The sequence below is a fragment of the Apodemus sylvaticus genome, chromosome 12 (genome assembly GCF_947179515.1).
Source record: "Apodemus sylvaticus chromosome 12, mApoSyl1.1, whole genome shotgun sequence".
In the NCBI taxonomy this organism is placed as follows: Eukaryota; Metazoa; Chordata; class Mammalia; order Rodentia; family Muridae; genus Apodemus; species Apodemus sylvaticus.
The window spans coordinates 29789642-29809128 of NC_067483.1; the positions used below are offsets into that span (position 1 = coordinate 29789642).

The window sequence follows — 19487 nt, forward strand, 5'->3', positions numbered from 1 at the left end:
TGCATTGAGCAGGCGTGGAATGCTAAGTAGACTCTGGGAAAAAATGAAACAATTCTTATTTCTGCTTTTATAATGAAAATGAGAATTGACTTTACTGCACTGAGAGTTTGAAGTAAAAGATCTGAGTGTTTAAAAAAGCCTTCTCGACCAAGAGAGCAAAATGCCACTCGGTGGCATTGCATTTGTTTAACAAAAGTTCTTTATCAGAAACTATAATTTAATATTTAATATCTAATTTACATGTGACAAGATATCATATTCAAAAAAGTAAACTGCAACTAGAAAACTATTAACCACTAGAAACAATACCAAACACAACCCAAACATTTATAGGAAAGCAATTGCTAGAATCTGAACTGGAAACAAAAGGGTCTCATCATATTTGGCTCATTAAAGAAGCATCCATTGCAGCCTGTAAAAGAGTATCCACTGTAATTCATTAAAGTTTACCCTTTGTAGCATGAGTAACATATAAAGATAGACTCACTGTCTGCATATGCACACGTGCGTGTATATATATATTTATATTATACTGTGAGACAAACACTCTGTGTGTTGATTTAAAAGTATTCTATCTACTGACAACTGCCTGAACTTTGGAAGGTGCTGAAATCCATATTTCTACATAGCCTTGACTCATTTAATAATGCCTTTTTAAAAACAGAACTTTATGTAAAATACTCTGCTTTTTGTTTATTAACTGAATATTTTCTTAAGCATAATAATAGACAATGAGAGAATTGCACTTATTATAAAGTTACATTAACATGTTAGATTGCAGCTCAGCCATCAAAGATCAGGGACTGTGGTACTGATGGTACGTTATGCACTTTATGCAAAGGTGATCATGGCCATTGAAATCAAAGTGAGGGTAACTAGTCACAGAACAAAAGGGGATAACAGAAGGAAACATGCACTATTCCTACTTTAATGTGAAACTAATTTTTCCCAGGAAACCATCCCTTGCAACTTCCCTTTACAACGAAACACCTTCTGCACCCTTGGCAGCACAGTAGTGACAACGTCTGTCTCCAAGTTCTAGTTTACTGTCTGAGTGTGCTGTTCCAGGTTTATCTCCTCAAGCTGCCCTTAGACTTCTGGAGCGTCTACAACAAGACAGTCTCTTGGTTCAGTTTCATTGAGCCTCAATATTCCCTTCAGCTCTGTATAAGGATAGTCCATTATTCATCTTCTTCTGGTTCCTGTGGCAGCACAGACACTTCTTCCTTTAGACAATCGCTGAAGAATCTGAGAATTGTGCTGTAAAAATGATGCTTGCTCTTGTCCGAAATGTGATATCCTTCATCTGGATAGACCTATGACATTGACGATAAATGAGAAACTAAGTTACTGATGGGTTGGGCTAGGGTCTACTCAGACTTTGCTACCTAAAGCTGTTACTCTCTGTCTACACAGCCGGAATAAGAGAAATGCTAGATATGTTAGATGAAAGGCTGAATTCTTCCAATTTTTCTTGCAGTATGGAAATCAGTAACAACCTGATTTCAAGAAGAATATGGGATACTCATCAGTCATACAGAATGAGTCTTCAACCCTTTATCTGAAACCTCTAACAAGGGTCTTTACTTAGACCGGAGAATCGGAACCTTCATCAGATCCCTTGTCTGTGGTTTGAATAAGAATACTCATATATATGAATGTTTAGACACCAAGAAGTGACATTATTTGAAAGGATTAGAATTAGGAAGTGTAACCTTGTTGGAGTGAGTGTGATTTTGTAGAGGGATGTTACTGGGGGTGGGGTTTGAGTTTCAAAAGCCCATGCCAGGCCCAACCAGTCTCTCTATTTCTGTTGCCAGTCATTCTCCATCAACTGAAGAGTTAACCATTTAATACCAGGCCAGGGCTTATAGTTGAGATTTCCTCATCTTGTTATAACCTGCTTTTCTGGCTAATATATATATATATATATATATATATATATATATATATATATATATATATAACTAATATATATATATATAACTATAATATGGTTATATTATATATAACTATATATGTAACTATAATATGGTTATATTATATAATATAATATAGTTATATATAATAATGTATAAGACACATAATGATAACAATAACAACAACAATAATAATAATGATAATAATAATAATAATTTAAATTAGGGCTTCTTGGCCAAAATAGTAGACTCTTTCATACTCATGCTCATACTCATACTCATACTAATATATTATTTTAAAATTCCTTGTTTTGTAACTTTGTTTGTCCTGCTACTATAAACCTCTGTGAAACTACAGAGGTTTCCATTGGAGAGCATGGAGATGTGACCAGATGACATCCTTAAACTTTCCTTAGGGGCAGCCAGACCCTTTCACATTCCAAAGATTTACCCAGTGCTCACAGATACATTAGCTCATATACAGAGAAGAAAATAGCTATCAAGAAGGTGAAGGCAGCCCAAGAAACCAGATTTCCAACCACTTGAAACATTCACACCTTTCTGCAATCACTGAAGCTCTAATTTGTGAATCAGCCTTACAGAAGGTTAAGTAGAAGATGCTGTTTCTTCCAAGACCTTTTGTTTATCAAGACACGCACATAATAACAACAACAACAATAATAATAATAATTTAATAATAATTTAAATTAGGGCTTGTTGGCCAAAATAGTAGACTCTTCCATACTCATATTCATGTCTTCTGAAATACATGGTCCAGACATCTCTTAAAGATATTTCTTGAGAAAATTTGTAATTATACATCACTTTTTCATATATATTAAAAATATTTATAAATTTTTTTTATTATTTTACAACCAAGAGAAAGAATACTGCTTCTCTAGGATGTGTCCAAGAAGTAAAATGCAAAGTGGAAAAGAAGCAGTATTTCCTGTCTCTGAAGGAAGTTAGGATTCATTCTCTTGCCTTGAAGGCATGTCAGAAGGTCAAAAGATTCTAGCAAGAGAAGGCTCAGAGACATAAAAAGTGAACTCTTAAAGAGTTTTCCTCGAAAAGAGAGCCCCCGGGCATTGTGATTTCACACAGGGCTTTTTTGGGAACTGGTTTTCCCAAGACATTTCCCCTCAAGATTAATAATCAGCCAACAAGGTGTAGCTGTGGCTCACACTAGCTGGATTCTTGAGGTTAGCCTTATGATTTTGGTTTTGCTCTTCTCAAGAGTTGTAGAGTCCTGAGGACTTCCAAGCAGATTTCAAAGGACACCGTGAAAGGTCAGTTTGTCTGCGACTAGTTTAATTCCTATAACCAACCCCGAGTTTAATGCTTGAAGCTGAGAAAATGAAGCCAATGGAGAACCAAGAGGTTAATTTAGAGATACAAGAAATTCAAAAAGCTTGGCGAAAAAAGAAGTAATTAAGAGAGGCAGCCTGAGAAATCAGACATATGGACTCTATTGAGCAAGGACACAGGGCCATGTCATTATATTTTCTGGATGATGAACATGATATTATAATTTTATTATTTGCCCTGCTGCTGCCCTCAAGCTTCCACACATACACTTGTGAGTGTACATAGATACTTACACACAAATACACACATGCACATATACATACACATGCTCACACATTCAAACACATAGGTGTGGGCCAACCCACAAAATTTTTTAAATGAGTTGTTTTGCTTTTCCTTGAGCTCTTGTAGTGTGATGCTTCCTTATCACAGTCCCAAAGTCATGCATATAACTGCGACCTCCAGAATCCTGAGCCAAAATCACCCTTTCATGCCCTCAGTTGCTTATCCCAAGTACCAGATAGGGTGATATAGAGCTGAGAATAAGTACACATTTTTCTGGAGTGGTGGCTTACCTGCAGAGTGTAATTCACCCCAGCTTTTATCAGATGCTTGATCAATTCTGCTGAATGCTGGAAATGAACTTTTGCTGCAAAATATTAAATTATGATATTTGAAAGAAATGAATCTGTTAGCATCAGAAAGGCTCAATAGCTTTTTTCAAAGAAAAGAAGTGCTCTATACACATTGTATACTTGGAAAAAAGACCTGCTGGTGATTTTTAACTAGAGAGCTGCTAAGTGGCATAGTAACATTTTTTTTTTTCATTCTAAAAGAGAGCACCAACATAAGAGCGGTTACCAAGGTGAATTTAATCATCCAGTGGCATTCTGTTCCCATGTATATGTTTGTGTGGGTGCCTGTGTGTGTATGTAAGCATATGCGCATTTGTGAGTGTGTCTGGAAGGCAAAGACCCACTTCACATGTGATTCCTCAGGTTCTTTCCACTTTTATTTGAGACATGGTGTCTCACTAGTTTAGTATCTTCAGAAATCATTTAAACTAGCTGGACAGCAAGCTTCATTTTTCCACTTGTTTCTGCCTAGCACCTTGCCCATACAGTGGGCAACCATTCTGCATCAACCATTCTGTCTGCGCTTCCAATTTTACTTGGGTTCTAGGAACCAAAACACAGGTCCTCACGTTGGCAAGCCACCCTCTTCACTCTATATGAGGTCATTTAGATATAGTTTGTGTGAGATAATTTATTCCTGTAACTAATTATGTATTTTGTGCTTAATAAGTACTGGAGGTAATTTATGTCTTCCCTACAATCAATGCAGTGAAATATCTTCATATACATACTTGAAGATTTCTAGAATCTACAGTCACCTAGACACTGACCCTCTGCATTCTTATTGTAAATTAGAAATCCACAACTGTGAGATTCCTCAGCAGAAAAGGGTGCTTGGTCAGAAGCCTGATGACCTGAAATAAATTACTGAAACTCATCTATGGCGGACAGAGAGAACAGGCGTCCACAAGTTGTCCTCTGACCCCAAACACACGCCTTCATAAGCAAGTACACACATACATACACAATGAAGAAATATACAAATAAATGTGATTACCATTTCATATTAGAACTGAATTCCCATGTTGAGAAGATAGAGTACACAGCTCATTATTCAGTGTTAAATATTTGATGCAGAGAAAACTGCTTTCTCTCTTTTCCCTCCACATTCCTTCTGTCTGAGTGTAAGGCACCAGGGCTTTGGAATACATATCTCAGGAGTTCTGTATTTAGTAACAGTTTTGTCTGAGCTAGTTAGGAAACCTTGTGCCTGCCACTCAAATGTGTCTGTGCTATAGTTTGCTTGTATTCTGCCTAAGCCATTCCTTTCACTCCGTACATATCTTCAGATTTCCATAAATAACTTTAAGCTAACATTTTATATCTATCTTTGTCAAACCAGGGCAGTTTTATCAGTGGTCTGCGACTCCCTAGGCTCTCATCCTATGGTGCAGAATAATCTTTCTATACAGCAGAGGATAAATAGTCCAAATAGTCATTTAAATATAGGCAAGATATTTCTGGGCAATTTTCTATTACAATTAATAAGGAAAATCACCAGTTCTAAATAACTATGAATTGCTTGGTATGTGTATGTGACTATGAATGTGGGTTTATGTGGGCAATGGCTGATGTGGAATAATCTCTTATATAACTTGTGTGGGTTTTGTAGGGATGATATATGGAAAAGCCTCCATCATGTGTGCATTTGGGTATGGCTGAAAAGATAGCAATGTAAATGAACTTTTGGGGTGGGTGTGAGAGGGACAGAAGGTATGAGGAATTAGAGGGGGAGAGAGACGGTGAGAGAGAGAAAGAGAAAGAGAGAGAAAGACAGAGACAGAGACAGACAGACACAGGGACACAAAGATAGAGAGATGGAGAGACACAGAGACATAGAGACACAGAGACAGAGGGACAAAAGCAGAGTGGCAGAGATGATAGATATATATATAGAGAGAGACAGAGACACAGAGACATAGAGACACAGAGACAGAGGGACAAAAGCAGAGTGGCAGAAATGATATATATAGGGAGAGACAGAGACAGAGAGACAGACAGATAACAGAGAACACGAATGTATAATATGTGTACGAATATGAGTGTATATAGAGATTAGAGCCCAACTTTGGGAGTCAGTTCTTGCCTTTCACCTTGTTTGAGACAGAGTCTCTTGTTTGCTGCTGGGCATACCTGGCTGGCTGGTTAGTGAACTTACAGGGCATTTTCTGTCTCCACCTATAGTCTCAGGAGCACTGTGATCCCAGTTGTGCACCACTGTATCTGGCTTTACTTGGAATCTGGGAATCCAAGCTCTTGTCATTGCTGAACTATCTCTCCAGTCCCCCCCCCCCATCCCACCCATAATATTTCAGTGGATTACTCTCAGATTGGTTTTCAATGCAAAGTCTATTGTTTGCTATTTGTTTTCTTCAAAGGACAGAATGGGACAACAAAGTTTAAGTGGCCAAGTGAATGGGTTTGCCATTTTTCTAGCCAATAATATTAGCATAAAAATGTCATTGAACAACCATAAGTCAGGTCTCCCTATATGCTGTGGGAAGAGTGTGGACATGTGTGCACCTGTACCCAAGCATGGCTGGCACCTCTCAGAAACTCTGTATAGAGTCAGCTATGTGCAGTGCCTGACTTGAAATTGAATCAAAGAGGAAACAACATGATTTACACTAATACCAGCCACTCGGCAAAGGAGTTTTAAACAGTACTAAAATATTTTGGGATGGTGTTTGGAGATAAAATTATTTAGCTTTAAATACAATTAGTTCACTTGGTTTAGGGTTCATAGTGCATGGGATAAGAACTGTAGTAGTAAAAAAAAAATATTCCCTTGGAAAGTTCAGCTTTCAGCTTTCCTGACCACTTGTTTCTCTAATATATGAGTTAGGAAAATGGTAACTCCTTAGGGCAGTATTTTTGTGCAGAACAAATAAGATATTATTGTTTTTAGTATGTGTTCTGATACACACTTAACAATTAGTAAGTGACTTTCTGTGACTATTGTTGCCATATGTCGATGGTCTTAATACTTTGACATACTTCTGTGTCATCCATCAAGCCATACTGCTACTACCTACATTATTTCATGAACACATTTTCCAATTTATAATAATGGTAGATTTTTCAGAAGAGTTGCCAAGAGAATGGAGAGCTCCTATGTAGGCTGTACTAGGTTTGCTCTCTCTCTCTCTCTCTCTCTCTCTCTCTCTCTCTCTCTCTCTCTCTCTTTCTCTCTCTCCTTCCCTCCTTCCTTCCATTCTTCTGTCCCTCTCTCCCTCCCTTTCCCCCTCCCCTTCCCTCTCTGTCTCTCTGTCTCTCTGTCTCTCTGTCCTCTCTGTCCCTCCCTCCCTCTCTTCTTCCCTCCCTCCCTCTCTCTGTCTCTCTGTCGCTCTACTTCCCTGTCCCCCTCTTTCTCTTTTGGCCCTGATTTCACTACATCCTCATATTAAATTATTTTGTTCCTTAGTCAACATTATTTCCAATATGATCTTCAGTTGCCATTGACCAGTGGCTGCTATAGGTAAGATTGCAAGATTATGGATAAAGTCTGCCTATCACAATAGTGAATTGGATACCACTACTTTATTTTCTTCATATTCCTGCTAGAAATCTCATTCTCCATGCCACTTCCTATAGACTTGTTCAACAGCTTTACAGGACCTCCAGTAAACAGGTCCTACATTGAAAATGTGTTACTGTGTAAAGGAAAAGCTCCAATCATAAAGGAACAACAAATAGAATACTTACTATCAGCAGTCCCGTGAATGATTAATAAATTTTCTTCTTTTAAACCATGAATGTTATGCAGTACACTGGATGCCTGCAAGAAAAACATGAATATCTGTACCCGTAGAGAGATCTGAATGGAAGGAATTCAACCTAATCCTTATAACAAAAAGTGCCTTTTGCCTTTTATTGTTGTAAGTTTTGTATTAGTCTACCTGGTACGTGCTTTCTTCCTTTGATGGCATACCAAGGAACCGCTCAGAGAAAGCTGAAGCTGTGACACAGGGAGAAAAAAATCTAAATGAGCAAAACATATCGCGTTTCATTACTTATTTATGCATTTCAAATGTAATTGTCATGCTCCAGTAAAATCAATTGCATAAAGGAGGTGATAACTCACAACAGACTTTAATAACACATGATAAATGAGCTCAATTGAGTTTCTCTGCATTGGGGATTTTCCCGTCCACCAATCAATACCTTATATTAGATCTGTCTGTAGGACATACTCACCATACAACTTCATGTCTGAGATGGGTGCAACAATGGTTCCACATTTGAAAAATTTCTCATCTGATTTTAATATCATTGATGCAATGTAGCCCCCATATCCCTAAGCAAAAAAAAAAAATCTATATAATAATGATTGTGGCAATATTTGCACCTTTTGATCACTGTTTAATAATGCATATGTTTCGATGTCTCAAAATGTAAAAAGGAATGCAAAAAAGATGACTGTGTACATATAAAGATTTAACAGCTGTTTAAAAATTTATATAATAAGTTATCTGGAAATTGCTCCAAATAATTTAAAACAAGGGAAACAAAGTACTCTTTGTATATTATTTTAAGGCAACTTCACATCTATTTTAGTAGAATACTTGATAATAACGATGCTTGTGTACAATTAAGAAAGAAAGGTAAAACATTTAAAATACAGATTAAAACTTTATACTCTACTTGAAACTTTGTGCAGGCACTTAGGACCTATCATTCCAATGCTTGACTCGAGGAATCCAGAATCTGCTATGTGGCTGACTAAGTCTTTTTGTCATAAGGATGACTTGAGATGACAATTTTGAGAAATTACAGAGGGGACCACCTGATAGCTTATATGGTAAAGTGTTTCATGTGCAAACATGAGGTGCCACGTTTGATCTTCCAGAACCCAAGTTTAAAAAAACTAAAAATGTGAGCATGGTGTTACACACTTAGAGTGCTGGTGTTGGGAGGTAGGGGTGTGTGGAGACCTGGAGCTTAGCTTACTTGGTGAGTTCTACTATAGTGAAGGACCTTGTCTCCAAAATTGAGGTAGATGGTGTCCAAGGAATGACAACAGTGACTGTCTTCTGGTTTCTGCATGAAGTTACATGTTTGCAAATATATGCACCTCTCCACACACAAACATACACATACACAAAGAAGAGGAAAAGGAAAATCTACCAGACATAAAACATACAGGATTTGTGTGGTTGTAAGACAATTATATCTTTAGGGAAATCTGTGGATGAGCGTATCTTCCCCCTGCCTCAGGAAGAAGAGATGCCTACATTCTTCTATTCTTCCCAGTCCATAAGGCACCTACTAAGACAAAGAAGAGAACAGGGGAAAAGGAACAAGGAAGAAGGAAGACAGAAGACACAGATAAAGATGAGAGAAGAAGGATGGTAGGGGTGAGGGAGAGGAAGAGGAGGAGGAAGAAAAGCAATAGGAGGAGATGGGTGATGAAGATAGAAGTTGAAACACATTTTTTAAAGCAATTAAACTGCTTATTGGGCTGCAAGGGTGAGTTGGGGAGTGCACAGGAACTGAGGAAGGTCAGCAGAATTGCTAGGATGGGAACAAAGCCTTGATCAGTAAGCACAACATGAGACGGTAAACTTAAAGTGTATTGAAGTTTGACTCCTGCAAAAGGAACAGATTTTAATTGTTTTTTCCACAAAAGCAAAACAAGGAAAAAGTATGTAATGAATGATGTCAATTCTCGGGGCTCCACTTTAGCAATTGCTTTGTCACATAGATGTGTGACATTATGTTTTGGTAAATAGACCTTAAGTAAGCATGACAGTATCATTCAGGAAAACAAACAAAAAAACTACACAACAACAAAAAAGAAAAAAAAAACCCTTAGCAACGTTTCTATAATAAATGGTACAATTCAATAATTCAGTAGATTGGAAAGTTGGGTTTTGTTTGTTTCTGTTTTTAAATTATTTTCCTACAAGTATTTCTCTACCACAAGCTTGACTCTACTTCTTCCTCAGATTCTTGAGTGGTGTGATTCAGGTACACTAATACCTTTCATTTTAGACGAACTTCAAGGAGAAAGTTTGTGATATTGTTATATATAAATTTCTTATTATATTTTAATTTTAGTATTTCATTTGCAAACACAAATGCATGTCCTGTACTGGGCCTTGTGGAAGTCAGAGGGCAACTTTCCAAATTCAGTTACTTGCTTCTACCACATAGGTTCCAGGGATTAAACTCAGGACATGGGGCTCTTTGTCAAGCCCTTTTGCCTGCTGAGCCATCTTGCTGGTTGCTGTTTGACATTTTAAATTATTAATTTTTATTCTGTACTAATACAATAGAGATGCCTTGCAGAAATTTCTTCCCACTAGAATTCCCTAGATTCTTGGAGCAAGATAAGAAAGAAACAAACAGGACTGGAAAACAAGCCCTTCAATGCAAATCTAAGGAGATAACACAGCTGGGGAAGAATCCCCACCCCCAGTTTCCTTGCTAAAGTCAGGTGTAAACATACTTTGCTTCCTGCTTCATGAGGAGTTGTGTTTCACCATTTTTTTAATATGAAAATTTTGGATATAATGAAGCTAAATAATCTTTAAAACTTAATGATAGTGAAAGCTGTGGAGTTTAAAAATCAAATCCAAAAACGCCGGTTTAATTTGATTTATTTCAGAGAAACAGCTTCTGTTTTTAAAGGAGAAATCAACACTGGCAGGAATTAGAATAAATTAAGTTTTTAATTGCTCACCATCCTCTCCATTATTTCATGTTTATTCACTGAGGCAAAGCTGAACCTGAAAGAGCTTTTGTAAAACAGATAGTGGAAGTGAGAGCTCTTGCTATTAGGGAGGTGCTGACCTTAATGTTCAAAACACTTGGTCCTTTAGGCAGAATCTGAGTTGAGGATCCTCATATTTACCCACAGACAACTAAAGATGGTGTACACTTTGTTCAACAGCTCAGGTTACTCTGCTCCTTCTGGGCCAGGGTTTGGTTTTCCATAATCAACATTCTTCCAGTCACTGAAACTTTACATTTGCAATTTTCATTTGCCAGTCATTCTAGCATCATGCATAAAATGCCAATCAATTTATCATTAATTTGAAACTTCCTTAAACAGAGCTGTGACACCAAAATGCTTCCTCAAACTTTTCCTGCTACATAAAAGTGATGTAAACATCTAAATTCAATTGGCAGAATCATTTGGAGGAGAGAGTAGGATCTGCAGTGGTGGATTGATCAGATGGATGTCTCCATGGATGGGCTTTGATACAATCTTTTCGTGACATTGTTACTGTACTTATAAAAGGGAGAGTGACAAGAAAAGTGATAAAAAAGACATAAACTTGAAATTCTACATAATATCAATTGTAACACATGATTATAAACTTATGTTTTTAAAAGGGTATATAATTATGAGAGATAAAGCTCAGTGTGGTAGAGATTCAGGAACCCTTAGAGGAGAGGAGTGAGGATGAATGTTGATACAACTACAGTTAGTGATGAGGGAAAAGACACTTTTCTGAACTGATATAAAGAATGAAAACTCTGAAAAAGCAAGTGTTCAACACTCAACCAAGTTTTACTTCAAACAAAACTATACACACACAGACACACACACACACACACAGCATGGAGGGAGGGAATCAAAGACAGACTACTGCAGTTATAAAGTGGTGTACTCAACCCTGAAAATAAAGTTTGTCTGCAAAAGCCAAAAGATGTTCATGTACAGCAGTGGTCTGGGCTCTTTTTCTCCCACAGACAGTGCTGGTTTTAACGATTGTCAGACACTGGAAAATCCAGACAAAGCAATGGAAGCAGAGTGTGTCACAAGAGTGCCAGTCCACTGCTGACACTAGAAGTTTGAAAGTCCTATTGAGTAGTTCTCCTGAAACAGGGGCATCAGATCTTTGTTTTGGACAGAGAAAGAAGAACCAGGAAGTCTCCCATTTTAAACATTTAAAAGAAAAGTACATTGATATTCTTAGACCCTGTTTATCCTGTCTGTCAGCTTGCTGGGAATCTGTTAGACTCTAGGACCTCAATATGATCAAATGATTACATGTATGCATTGCATTCTCAAATAGCAAGTAAGAATATCTGTTTAAAATTGTTTTGCAAAATTAACACAATTTTCTCATCATGTTTCTCTGAATGGAATCTGCTATTTTTACTTTGATATAGTTCCTCACATCTTCATCTATGAGTAGGTAGGTGTAAGATATGTGTAAGTGTATATGGATATTCATCTTGTTTGAATGTTAGATCAGTTGCTCATGTGACACCTTGTATGCACACAGATTAGAGAACAATTTCAAGTATTGGTTTTCCCACTCCTGGTTGTCACTGAATCAGCCATGCAGACTTGTTGCAACTGTCTGGGAGATTTTCTGGTCTCTACCTGCAATATAAATGTAGGAGCAATGGACTTACAGATGTGGGATACTGTATCTAGCTTTAAATGGGTTTCACCTCACATTCTCCTGCTTATATAGCAAAATCTTTGCTCCCTGAGCCATCTCCCAGGTCAGATTGTATACAATATTTTCACAAACTCCATCAATGGCTTGAGCTAGTTGCCAACTTAGATTGTTTACAATTAAAAATAAGCAAAACCATAAATATTGGTTTCCTTTCTGTAAATCAAGCTTAGTATATTTTATAGGTACTCTTATCTCTAACCAGGAGACCACCTCTGGGAAGCCTTTCTCCTAGATTCCTAGTCTTTGGTCTCATGCCAGCTAGGGAGAGTTTTAGGCTTCCCCTTCTCCTGGAAGGAGAGTGCAGCATGTAAAGACACTACCCATGCAAGCCTGATAAGCTGAGTTCAATCCCTTGAATGCCTGAAACCCACTCTAAGGGAGAAGGACTCTTCTCTGACTCCACTATGTACCATCATGCATGGCATACACATGTGCATGAATTTATATACAATCACACACACACACACACACACCAGTAATAAATGTAAATAGATGATAGGTAGATGATATATATATATATCAGGTTGTTATAAAGGTAGATAGATAGATAGATAGATAGATGATAGATAGATCGATAGATAGATAGATAGGTAGATAAATTGGCTTCATCACCCAACTTTGGTTGTCTTACATTATATGATATTTTGCTTCTCATCTTTACTTTTTTTTCTTTATAATAACTAGAAGTTCAGTAATGTGGTAATTTTGTGTTTTATTATTACTGCACTTAACTCTTTTAAAGATTGCTTTATTTTTAAATTTGTGTCATTTTGGTGGGAGGGTGTGGTGCATATGGGTTCAGATGCCTACAGAGGCCAGAAGAGGACATCCGATTTCCCTCAGGCAGAGTTACAAGCAATCGTAAGCCCACTGATATGGGTTCTGGGAATGGAATTTAGGTCCTTTGCAGGAGAAGTGCATATTCTTAACTGTTGAGACATCCTTCTTGCTCCCCTACAATTCAGAACCATTTTCATTCAGGACTTTCGTGACTTTCACAACTAAGAATGTTTATCTTGAAAATAAAATTAAAAAAAAGATTACATATTTACATGAGGTGAGGTTCTAATGGTTATAATCTAAACTAACTCGGTTTGGTTCCAAACCTCAAGTTTAATTAATAAGTAAAAACACATGATCATTTAAAACTTAAACACTTAGCCACTAAAATCTTTCCATCATAACAAGTCAGTAGGAAATAAAAGAGAAAAGTGATCATTTACTTTTTAGGGGCACTAAAATAAACAAATTACTCGTAATGTCTAGGAGCCAACAGTACTATTTTTATGTATATGTGTGTGCATGCATATATATATATGTGTGTATACATATAAAATAATACTCTAATGTAGCGGTCAAAAGAAGGGTTATAAAACAAATGAAGGTTGTTTCTTGCAAATATTTTATTTATCCTCAAATGAATTTATTGCAAAATTGCTTAATTGAATTTTTAACTATAAACATTTAACTGATGAGCTGACAGGAGATGAAGGAAAACAAATAGTTTCTCTATAAGCAAGTGAGGGAGGATTCAGAAACCCAACCCTGTCAACATCTTGCTTTTTGCACCACTGTCCTTCAGAATTGTAGACACAAAACAAAACAGTTCTTTAAGAATTAATAAATATATCCAGTGAAATAGTGAAGAGGATGAGGATTTCTATCTCGTCCTGAGTTTGAGTCCTAGACCAACATGCTAAGTAGAAAGAAGTGACCTCTATATAAAGTACACAGTATACACATAAACTAAACACATACACAGTCTTTTAAGATATGATAAATAAATAAATGATAACAATAAAGAGGAAAAAAAGGAGAGATTTAATGAAACTGGATGATTCACAGAAGATATGATTAGTTTCAAATATAAAAGATGAAAAATTGATTTTAAAACATTAAAATACATGCTTATCAGTTATGCTATCATAAAAGGATCATGCAAGATAAGCATCAGAACTGATAGGCAGATAACACCAGCGATAAATCTAGGGATGCCTGAGAACTTAATATTTATGAACTTTGAATTTCACTGTTAAAGATGACTTAGTGAACCCTTGAACCCTGCAGACAAAGTGAGCAGCTATTAGAGGTTAAAAGTGTAAATCTTGGCCATGCATTCTGTTATCTCTTTCCTACTCAAGCCATGAAATAGAAATAAGAAAGTGAAACATGGAGTATAGGTACCCATCAAATAAATGATGAGATGAGATATCACCAAATAAAAGTGTGAAAACCTCGAAGTTGAGGCTTGAGAAATGATGTCTTGATGGTTAACCACCGAGTGTGCTCACTTCTCTTGCAGAGAGAACTTAAGTTCAGTTCCCAGCACTCACAGCAGGAATCTCAAAAATGCCTCAACTTTAGGGTGATCTAACACCCTCTCCTGAATGTTTCAAGAACTACCATCATATGTACATATTCCTACCTCCAAATGCATACAAATAAATAAAATAAACATATGTATGTCTGTACAATAATACATACATATAAACATTCAAATTAATTTAACTCATAGGCCCCAAAATTGAAGAGAACCCATATGTCAATGATTGGATGAAACAGATAAGCAACATATTACATGTGCATAAAATGAAATGCTACTCAGAGATACTAAGGAAGAAGCAAAAAAATATTAACAAAGAAGAATAAATGAAGATAAATTACTTAGATAATCCAAAGATTGGATGATAGAAGAAATCTGAGGAAAAACAATATGGATGGTGCATAAAACAAAAAAAAATCATCAAAAAGAGAAAACATAGTCACTCCTGACTTTTGTTTGAAAAGGTGCACATGATAAAAGAGTAGGCTGAAATTACAGTATCAGTACTTTAAATAGGCACCCACTAATCAAAGATAGACCCAAAGGTTCTGTGATAGAATGCTTGGCTGATGTGGACAAGGGCCTAGGTTCAGTACCCAATGCCATGGAAAGAGAATGAGAAAGGTGAAGTTTTTCTTTTGTTCTCTTATGGCTTTGTCTATGTCTGTGATTATTCAACCCAGGGCTTCATACATGCTGCTCAACAGATATACCACTAAGTTACAGCAGCAACATAGTGTTATAATTTGCATATATATGTATATCTACATATACATATATGCACACATATATATTACATGTTACATAGCTATATACATGTTACATATACATATATGAATGTACATAAATGTATATATGTATATGTAACAAGTATAATACATGAATATCTGATATGTATATATGTATATGTAATATGTACATATGCTATATATTCCATATATATCATACATAGAGATAAACAGAATCTCAACAAACAATAAAACTATAATTCACCAGAAGATAGATTCATTCTAAACTTTCCTGAGCTTGACAAAATCCAGTGAGAGAAGCTCAGGTCTCAAACTGAGGGACCTTAGATGAAATGGCCAACAGTGGGGAGTGTGTATCTGTGGTTAGTTGAGAAGTCAAGATGCAGTGTTGTCCTCTGCTCTGCACCACAGGGATTGTCACTGAACATGGAGCTCACCGATTGAGCCTCCCTAGCTAGTCAAGAAGCTTCCAAGTCTTTCTGTCACCTCCAATCACTGGGACTGGTGCAATCCTCAAAAACACTCAGCATTTATATGGATCCCAAAACAAACTCAGGTTCTCGTCTTTGTACCTCGAGCACTTTTCCCAGGGAGTCATGACTCCAGCCTTTAGTCCTAACAGTTTCTCCCTATTACTGCTCATTTCTAATGCCAGACATCAACTGCATGCTTGAGAAATAACTTTCCAAATAATTAACAGAATAGATACTATATGGATTATGCAGTTTTACAGGGCAATGCTTAAAATTAAAGTACAATGAATAATGAAAGTATATGCATATACATATATTTAAAATACATACATTATAGGTGTGCTTACATAAATACATTCAGTATTTCTATTTACCTTTCCAAAAATGCTTAATCTTTTGGAGTCAATATATGGCTGTTTCAGTAAATATCTGAAAGAATAAAAAATATTTATAGTTATACTATCTTGAATCAATTCTATATCTGAATTTATGATTCAAAGACAGATAGATATATACAAACACTCACCCAAAACTTATAAATGTTTGACTGGGGGCTGAGGTGGTGACTCAGTGGGCACAAGTGTGAGGACCTGAGTTCAAACCCTTGAACCCTCATAAATCCAGCTAAGGTAATGTATACCTATAATCTCAGTGTTCCTTCAGTAAGATGAGAGATAGAGACAGGAGATTCTCATAAGCTCATGGGAAGGGCAGCCTGGTATACAGGGGCTGAACATCAAGATATCCTGTCTCAAACAGGGAAAAAGGTAAGGATGGACAACTGGGATAAACCTCTGACCCCACAGTACAATGGGTGTCTACTCTTATATAAATGCCCCAACACACACAGCATATCTTTCCAAACTAAGAAGAATTATAATTGTGGACACATTAGACACTGGATTTCTGTTAATAAATGATATACTAATGCACTGCTTCTCACATTTTTACACAAAGCAAATTATAATTGCAAGGAATAAATATGATTATTCTTCTATAATACCAATAACAGTGACAGATGTTTTTAAAATTGCAAGAAAGCTATACGCCAAGCTGAGAAAACAGACATCTCTGACATTTCTGAGTACTCTGCCCTGTGACATGGATTTTGCAATTATGGTAATCAACAGAAGACATGCACTGACTTACTTTACAGCTGCAACTTGGTCCTTTGCTTCCACTGAGCCTATCCTTCTGTGAATCTCCTGCAAAACTTTCAAGCCCTGGAATCCACTGCCTCTGCCATCAAATCTTGCTACAATGACATTATCGGTGTCAATAAGAACTGAGTCCCAGTCAACATGGAACTTATCTGTCACCATCTGGCCTCCTGGTTCTTCATCCCTGCAAATGTGAGCAGACTTGATGAAAAGAAGGGTGACTAGCAGTTTGGTAGAGTGTTTCAAATCTATATTAACTAGCTAACCAGTTATGGTAATCACCTATGTTGGCCATTAACCATTTGATTGATTCTTGATGACAAACAATGTTTTTTGTATAAAGCTTGAAATGAGGAGTCCCAAGGATGAGGGGGAAACAGAGTTTAAGACCTCACAGCTGACACTGGTTTAATTCATTTTTCAAAGAGAAGAAATGGAGAAAATATGTGGTTTTTTTTTAAAGGCTTTTTTTGAAGAATGACTGTCAAGTTGACAGACAAGTTTATTTTTATTGGCTGTCTCCAAGTGTGTTGTAGAAATAAATGTCTTACCTATGGTTTACACGGGTTGAAGGGTCTGATAGAGTGCTAACTCAACCATGGAAACTTCCTATAATTTAACAGGAAGTGTACAACTTTAAAGGATGTTGGACTCTGAAGGAAATATTGCATTAATATATCCTGAGGGTTTTCTTCCTGTCCAAGATAGAGTTCTCACAGAGAAGTTAAACAAACAGTAAATGAAGAAAAATCTTTTTCAGTCATCAAGCTAACAGCCAAGAAAGGAAGGAGGGACACAAATGTCTGAAAATCTTGAAAACCAGATTCCAAGGCGACATGAAAATTACAAATCTTGAATCATTTTTCCATAAGTAAGAGGCAGCATGACTTTATACTTCCAGCAATGTTTAGGTCGAGTGGTATTTACTGTTTTATTTTCCATAATATAGGAAATGTAGAGAGGGAGGTTCTCATAAAAGTCACATGCATTGGGGATATGCCTCAGCAGTAGAGGACTTGTGTAACTATTGGGAGACCCCATGTCTGATCTCTAGCATACCTCCATGAAAATCAGCCTCATTGTGTTCCTTCCCATCATCAGAACCATCATAATTCTTGTCTGGTCCAGAAGAAACTATTTCCCCAAATTCTGGCTGTTAGATGAAAGCCAGCATTTCTCAGACCTTGTAAAACCCGTTCTTTACTACCATAAAGAGCTATTTTCCTCATCATTGGCAGAAGGGCCAAGCTGCTATCTGTGGTACCAATGTGCACAGCATTCTCACACTGGCCTCTAGGCTCCCTCAGTATCACAAACACTTGTTACACAGTTCAAAATCCCTGTGGGCCATCTGACTCTTCTTATCTCTCCTTGCCTCCTTAACTACCATAAACTTAGTCAGTTTATGAGCTTCCCTCCCCCTCCCTCATTGTTCTTCTTAAAACCCTGCTATCTCAGCTATGCTCTCCTTTTTGTCCCCTTTACGCTCTCCTTTGCCCATGCTCTCTTTATTTTCCTCTTTGCTGCCTCAATTTATTGTTTCCACTCTGACCTGCTCCTTCCTCTCTCAAAGCCAGATCAAGTCTGTGGGACATGTTTATTCAACCTCTTTTTCTTTCTGCTCTGGACTCTTCCAAATGTCTATGTCTGTTCTATCCCTCATATCTACAATGAAACAAAACAAACAAGTAGACAAACAAAAAACAAAAACAAAAAACAGTCCCCTTTACAACACCATGGAGGGATCTTGTCATCAGGTTATGTTATCTTCATTGTCACTCATGCTGATACCATCATTTTCCTTATAAGCACTAAAACCATCACTATCATCACACAATCATCATGCTTATTCTAATCCTCATCATTCTTGTGTAGTTCATCTAGAACCAAAACTAGGTACAGGTTACACAGGAGGTCACACATGTGATATATCTAAAGATCTCCATTGGTACTCTTAGGTCTTAAACCTGGGACAAATGTCTGAGATGTCTATTTAACATACCAAAGTGGATGCTGGCTGGTATTCTCCTAGTACCCCTTAGTGTCTTCCTGTTACAGTGCCCATTGGGCTGGACTATCCTATCCCTACCCTAAAATTTTCAAGGCCAAGCTTTGGGTTTGGTCTCTTGTACCATCCAGAGCTGCTCTTTCCTGTATAATGCAACCTTTATGGTTACCTGGCCTGTTGGTCCATGCTCTACTTTCTTGGTCAGTCTCTTGGCCTTTTGTGGGGCAAGTGGAACCTTGTCACCAGACATCAACTGGGAAGGTCAAGTGGATTCAGACACCCCAGTATCCTCAGATTTGTGGATGATAGGAGTTTCATCTACTCCCAACCTTACTCCTCTTGTACTGAGGTGCATGACCACAACCCCCATGGGAGGAATATGACCACTGGCCAGGTAGCAGAAAAAAAGCAGTCCTCCATGCTAATGCAGTCTCTAGATGGGAGCTGAGGGTTTATGCAGTAAGTATCCCTTCCTGGACATTTCTTCCT

General features: G+C 37.2%; 1 protein-coding gene across 1 annotated transcript in view; it reads right to left on the reverse strand.

Moving 5' to 3' along the window:
• Positions 1 to 253: 253 nt before the first annotated feature.
• The window catches only part of Dpp10 (dipeptidyl peptidase like 10), a 794281-nt gene continuing 775047 nt past the window's right edge, over positions 254 to 19487 (reverse strand). Inside the window, exons 20-26 of the mRNA XM_052200993.1 lie at positions 16980 to 17174; positions 16205 to 16259; positions 8060 to 8159; positions 7762 to 7820; positions 7568 to 7640; positions 3803 to 3876; positions 254 to 1316 (exon numbers count right to left, since the gene is read on the reverse strand). Coding sequence (XP_052056953.1) covers positions 1182 to 1316; positions 3803 to 3876; positions 7568 to 7640; positions 7762 to 7820; positions 8060 to 8159; positions 16205 to 16259; positions 16980 to 17174 — 691 coding nt within the window. The 3' untranslated portion in view covers positions 254 to 1181. The remainder of the gene's footprint in view (positions 1317 to 3802; positions 3877 to 7567; positions 7641 to 7761; positions 7821 to 8059; positions 8160 to 16204; positions 16260 to 16979; positions 17175 to 19487) is intronic.